Genomic DNA, 7,038 nt, shown 5'->3' on the forward strand with positions numbered 1-7,038 from the left:
TCGTAGGACAGGCGGAAAAGGAAACCGGAAGTATTGCGTTGCTATGCCAACACATTTAGAGCATCGTTGCGCTCTCACACTACTTATATGAAGGAAATTTATTTCTAAATTTGGGAAGTAATTTGAAAAAAAAAATGCTTTTGCTTGTTTTGTTTTGTTCAATGTTGAGGAACTGCAGCGTACGTACAGCAGACATCTATTAGAGAAAAAAAGGAGGAGGATATTAAAAACAAAGTTTATCCGTTTTTACCGAGGCGAATTAAGGTAAGTTGTAAACACCACATCTGCGCTTGTGTGTACGTTACATCTGCCGGCGCCGGCCTTTTTCAAATGAACAACGGTTGTTCACGGCGACGCAAAGAATTGTGGGTTATCTGTAGCAGCGAAGGATACACCTCATGCATCCTCCGAATTCCTGTGAAAGAAGGTCGCATTCGAAGGTCGCATTCGGAGTGTCCTACTTGCTTTTCTGAAATGAGACAGCCTCGATGACGTATGCAGCCTTCGAATGCGACCTCCGGAGGATGCAGCCTTCTAAATGAGACACAGCTATTGACACCTTAAAATAAAGTGTACCCAAATATTCTATTGTATAATAGTTTAATATCAATTTTTAACAGAAAGTGGCAGGTTTTGGCAAGCTTTTAATGCACAGCTTGGAAATGCAAATGCTTTGTGAATTTAAGACAATTTATAACTATATATATTATAAAATTGAAGTAATAATAATTATTTGATCCTAAATTTATTATAATTACTGAAATTATCATTTTATTTTATTAAAATATTAAAACTGTAATATTATGAAACATAATTACAATTTAAAAGAACTTATTTAATTGTAATATGTTTTAATGCAATTTATTCCTGTGATGGAAAATTATGATTTGCTGCTTAATTATTTTTGATTATCATTTTTTAGTATTTTTTTTTTTAGTATGCATATACAGTCAAACCTAAATTTATTCAGACACCTTCAACATTTCTCACATTATCACAGTTTATTTGCTATAGTTTAGAAAATGGTAATGAAATATGACAAGAACACAAAGTTAAGCTGTTTCAGAACAAATACATCTTGATGATGTTAGATAACTTTGATAGAAATGTACTGTATGTTATGGATTACAATCAACCAAAAATTATTCCTCTGCTTCCACAACAGGTTTTGTGTGGATGTCGCCAAACATCACTGGTTCTTGCATGTCTCATAACCAATCTGCAATAAATGGGAAGGTTGTCAGCAATTAACATCTTCAGTGTCTGTCTGTGCATCACAAATAGTTTGGTATGACTTAAGGAATAAAGCGCTCATGAGATGTTTGTACTGCTTGTTTGGACTTAAGGTGCTTGTTTTGTCCCTTTGCCTTATTTTTATGAAAAAAGAGCAACGTGGAATTTTTTTTCATGCAACACAAAAGGAGATTTTTTTAAAGTAAGAAAGTCATGCAGGTTTTGAAAAACAGGAGGGTCAGTAAATGACTTATTAAAATTTTACTGTGAACTTTTCCCTTAATATGTATTGAAATATGTTATTGAGTGCATATTCACAATTAAGAAGATGAGTTGATTTTTGTCAAGAGTGATTACAAATACTTATAAAGATAATAAAGATGAATTAAGTGTGTAAAAGGAGTCATTTATGCCTTACACGGGCAATCTCAGATATACACAGACTCGCACATACAACCTCAAGCCTTTTCTCAGTAGTGTGTGTTGCATGAGCTGCCACGCGCTGTGCTTCTGTATGAATGTGTCTGTCTGGCAGCTGCTGCATGTTTTAGCTAGATGCGTGGCTGTTCTCTGCTCTGGCTGATCATCCCTTACCCAGCGTCCCCTGCTCCTTGATCACATGACCACTTGATCTATCAATCCAGTGAAGTGGACTTAGGCAATGCTCTACTTTCAGTCATGAAAGGTCTCATGACCTCTGTGCCCTTGGCAGTGCTGCTGCCTCTGTGGTCATTGTTGCGTCCCTCTACTAAAGTAATAAGGATTCATATATTATGGATTATGTTTGTGTACGCTGATATCGCATGTGCTCTGATATTGATTAGTAGTCATTTACCCCTTTCACACATACAGACTTTACTGGAAAATTACCAGTAAATTGCCATAAAGAGATAATGTGTGGACGGGACCTTTTCAAAAATATCGTTCCGACAATTTACCGGTATGAGAAGTTGTAACATTACCAGTGAATTGATGGAATGATGATGTGTGTGAATGCAGAATGAAGATTACCGGTGTAGTGCCGAAATTTGCACCCTGCCAGATTATGCACCCCCTAGTATTGGTAGGTTTAGGAGTAGGTGTGGAGGAGGGGTTAGGATTAGGGGTGGGGTTGGGATTAGGCAATCAGGTAGCGACTTCAACGAGGGGGTGCATAATCTGACAGGGGTGCAGAATTCGGCACAACACCGGTATGAGCATGTACGAGTTCAGAATGCGCTGACGTAAGACATCTACTCAGGGCCAATCCAGTGCCATTGAAATTCTAAATTCAGTGGCTCTGGGCCAATCATAACATTTTGACGCATGTAACGCATTTACTCTGCGCTGTGTAGTTCAGTTTAAGGTCGTCTAATATGATGTCTCTGGACCAAAAGCGCTGCATGAATGTGAACGTTTGACACAAAAATGAAAACATGTTTATTTTTACAAACATAACACCAGGAGGCGCAGTCGTTTAGAGGTAATTTCTGGTTAATTATGTCAGAGAATTTACCGGTATGGTGTTTTTCCGGAAAAAAGACGAAATGTCATTGAATGTCGTTGCCTGTGTGAATAGCGCATTTTTGAATTTGCCGTTAAAGTCGTTCCGGTAATTTTACGGCAATTTACTGGTATTACTGTGTGAAAAGGGCTATTGTCTGGGGTTGTAAATGTCAGTGGGGGGATTTTTAAAAAGACATTTGCTTTCTTGAATGAATATTTTTTTTACTCCTATTTTTCATTAATGCATCGTTTAGTGTTTTTTAAAATCTATATATAAAAATGTGAAAAAATAAATTGGTTTTGGTGAGTACGTTAAATAAAAATAGTCTGACCTTTCTGATATACACAAGAAATACAAACCATTTGTCACAAATATTGAGATAATTAAAAAGCTGATATATTTAAATAATTTAATTATGTAAAACAAATTATGTAGTTCAATAATGCAAATGCAATTCTTGGCTTTAAGGCATATTTATTGGCCTGTATATTTTATCTATCATTGGCAGAAGTGGCAAAAGTTATTTTTGAGCTCTGACAGGTGCTGTTTTTCAATGAATTGAGAATTATTTGTTTTTACAAAAGCAATTGAATGCTTAGTTGCAGATGCAGAAATAGAATGCAGAAAGTTAATTGTGACAGTCACCACTGATAAGCTACCACTAAATATTGTAGAAACTTAATTTGCTGTAAAGTTGCTTTGCAATGATTTGTATCGTGAAAAGCGCTGTACAAATAAACTTGAATTGAATTGAATTGGACTTATGCAACGAGTGATTTGAATCACGTTATAGCCAGTGGTAAGGTGAGCATCAGGTCATCATTTATTTTTGTTTTTATTTATTTTTTCACACTTTCTTCTGCTTCTGGTCTGTTTTCTGCTGTGCACTTCTCTCTTAAACCTTACCGTTATTAATCAAACTCCCTCCTGCTGTTGGCTGTTTATCCAGAATAGGATGGAGTTTGTCCTCCATTGGGAAGCATGACTGCACTAGCAGGGGAATGCTCTGCCTACTGTTGTAGATAAGTTCATGAAAGCTGTCAGTCAGGAGAATGGCAAATCACACCACTCTCCTCTTCGTCCTCACCATCATCATCATCTTCCTCATTCCCCTCGACCCTCTCCTAGTTGTGGTAAACAGGCAGGGGAGTTTGATCTTGTGAAAACCCCTTGCTCTAAGAGAGTGTGAGCACCTGTGCGTGCATGTGTGCGAGTGTGTGTATGTGTGTGTGTGAAAGAGAAAAGCTCAGGTACTAGCCTTGTTTGCATTAGTTCACGGTTTGCTCCTTCTCTGAGGACAATTTTAATATTTGTCACTGTTAAAAAATATATATACAGCTAAATTAATAAAACTGATGTTCTAATGATGTTGTAAGGCCTGTTTCGCAACACACACTCAAGCTACTACTCAATTACGTTACGTTTTCTGATGCTTAACCAAACTCTCTAGAAAATAAAACGATTTTAAAGTTCTGACTGTAAGTGTTTTTATCGTTCATCTGGAAAAAAATCTCTTTGAAAATGATTTCTACGATAATTGATATAAAGCCAAGTTTTCCAAACTGGGGTTCATGAGAGAACTACAGGGGGTTTGTGAATTGATGAAAAGCTAATAATTAAATCATAAAAATGAAAAATTATGATAAATAAACAATATTAAAATAGAAACCTTGCTAAAAATATTTACTATTTTGTTTACCTATGTCATGTGACCATTAACTGACATCAGAGAACACGTGTTGTTCAGTTATTGAAATATTAATTTCAATTTTTTGTTCAAAGATGTTCAGCTGACAAAGATACGCTTTGGGAATATAGACAGTAATAATAACCAAATAAATACATTTTAGACAAAAATGTATTGTGAGTTGTGCCAGATTTATATTGATGAATTAATAATTTTTAATTAACACTGCAGTATTGTCAATTTGGATTTCATGGTGGCATTAAAAGCTAAAAGGTTTGGAACGAAACGAGTGTAAGTAAATCATAACTTAAATTTCATTTTGGGTGAACTTTTCCTTTTATCTCAATACTAAACAATACTAATTAAATTGGTGTGTGTGTGTCTGTGTGTGTTTGCTGAGGGTGTTTTTTTTTGTTACGGCTACTAACCAAATTAAGTCCTGAGGGCTAAAAACATTAGTCTCTGCATAAAAATAATACCACCTTGACATTATTGTGAGTTGTGCCAGATTCGGGAGCATCAATAAACCAGCTAACAGGGCTAGTATGCTGCTAAAGCGAGAGGGGGTATTTATGTGCCAGTGGTGTGTGTGATGATGTAAATATGTTTGTTTCAGATGAGCCGGAGACACGGGATGCGTGGTGGGAGGAGATCCGTCAGGAAATAAAGTCTCATGCCAAAGCACTCGGCTGCCACGCTGTGGTGGGGTACAGCGAGTCCACCAGCATCTGGTACTTAAACACACACACACACACACACACACACAATACTAAACTCTGAGGATGTTTTTCAAGACGGTTGAGGGAGTCAATTAAAATGATATGCGTCTAGATTTTTAGTTGCACAGCTTTCTCATTCTGTCATTCAGCTTTAATGAAAGTCTCTGATTATGCGCTCTTTGTGTTTGCAGTGAGGAGGTGTGTATTCTATCAGCATCAGGCACTGCGGCGATCCTCAGCTCCCGGTTCATGCAGGACGGCCCGCTGGACACCGAACACAGGTTGTCACGGCAACCGCTTTGTGTCTTTTCTACAGGGTCAGAGAGGGTCGAGGGGGATATGGGTAGTTCAGCATCGCTAGGGTAGGTTAATGACACACACGACACATACACACACACACACCTTTGGCCCCATGCTAAGGGACTCTTAAAAGAATAGTTCACCCAAAAATAAAAAATGTGATTAACTCTCCCCTCATGTTGTATCAAACTTCAAAAAAGGTGAACCATAAGTACATTATCTATAATCTATAATAATAATTCAACTTGTTTGCTATATCCACAGTCTTCTAACGTTATACAGCAACTTTAAAGATAGCATGAAATGACAGTTCACCCTGTCTATTTTAATGAATCATGCCATATATTTGAGTGAAATGGCTTCTCGAACAAGTAGAAAAATATAAAAAATATATGTTTGTTTGCTGCAATTTTATGTGAAGGGATGTTGTTGCGAGGGAAGGGAAAGTTAATATTTTTGATTAAAGATTACAAGAGCACATCAATTAAAAAAATGATATTGATGAATTAATAATTTTTAATTAACACTGCAGTATTGTCAATTTGGATTTCATGGTGGCATTAAAAGCTAAAACGTTTGGAACGAAACGAGTGTAAGTAAATCATAACTTAAATTTCATTTTGGGTGAACTTTTCCTTTTATCTCAATACTAAACTATACTAATTAAATTGGTGTGTGTGTGTCTGTGTGTGTTTGCTGAGGGTGTTTTTTTTTTTGTTACGGCTACTAACCAAATTAAGTCCTGAGGGCTAAAAACATTAGTCTCTGCATAAAAATAATACATGCAGTAACATGAGGAATGCTGTAAAAAATAATGTCATAAATAGATTTTCTTTATCAGTTAATTTCTATTAACTAAATGAATTCAACATTTGGTGTGAGCATCCTTTGCGTTGAAAGCAGTTTGTGCCCTCGGTGCACTTGTGCATAGTTTTTCAGTAGCTTTGCAGGTAGGTTTCTTGAAGCATCTTGGAGACGTTGCCACAGTTCTTCTGGATTTATTCGGTCTCAGTTTGTTCTGTTTCTTCATGTTATTCCAGACAGACTGGATGATGATGAGATTAGATCTGGCTGTTGTCAGACTCCTTGTGCAAACAATAATCTCACCGGATTATTACAATTAATGGCAAAATGAATGTTTGGAAATGTAAACTGATATTTCCTACTAACACACTACAGCAAAAGATAGACATAACTGACTTAAAACCATTTTTAGCTGCTGAAAATACTAGTGTTCTAAATATTTTGGCTACCACTGTACATTTTTTTCTGTCACATATAAACTGCTAATATAATAGTAATAATAATAATAGTTTTAAACAATAATATACGTGTGTGTATATGGGTTGTTCATTTTTTATTAATTTTTTTGCTGGGGCCACTAAAATCTTAGGAAAAATTATCATAAAAATGAGTGAGTTCTGATATCTACATTGCACACTGGCTTTTCACAATATTAAGGAATATCCTGTTTTCCTTGGTGTGTCCCTTTAACACAGCATTGGTTTCCTTTGTGTGTGTGTGTGTGTGTGTGTGTGTGTGTGTGTGTGTGTGTGTGTGTGTGTGTGTGTGTGTGTGCTGTGTCTCTCAGGGGGTGGCAGCCATCCGCCGGC

General features: G+C 36.4%; 1 protein-coding gene across 1 annotated transcript in view; it reads left to right on the forward strand.

Moving 5' to 3' along the window:
* The window catches only part of LOC107564912 (C2 domain-containing protein 5-like), a 33,836-nt gene that overhangs the window by 20,868 nt on the left and 5,930 nt on the right, over nucleotides 1–7,038 (forward strand). Inside the window, exons 13-14 of the mRNA XM_016250082.1 lie at nucleotides 5,023–5,137; nucleotides 5,317–5,487. Of these exons, the coding sequence (XP_016105568.1) occupies nucleotides 5,023–5,137; nucleotides 5,317–5,487 (286 nt within the window). The remainder of the gene's footprint in view (nucleotides 1–5,022; nucleotides 5,138–5,316; nucleotides 5,488–7,038) is intronic.

This window comes from Sinocyclocheilus grahami, unplaced genomic scaffold (assembly GCF_001515645.1).
Source record: "Sinocyclocheilus grahami isolate Dianchi unplaced genomic scaffold, SAMN03320097.WGS_v1.1 scaffold970.1, whole genome shotgun sequence".
NCBI lineage: Eukaryota > Metazoa > Chordata > Actinopteri > Cypriniformes > Cyprinidae > Sinocyclocheilus > Sinocyclocheilus grahami.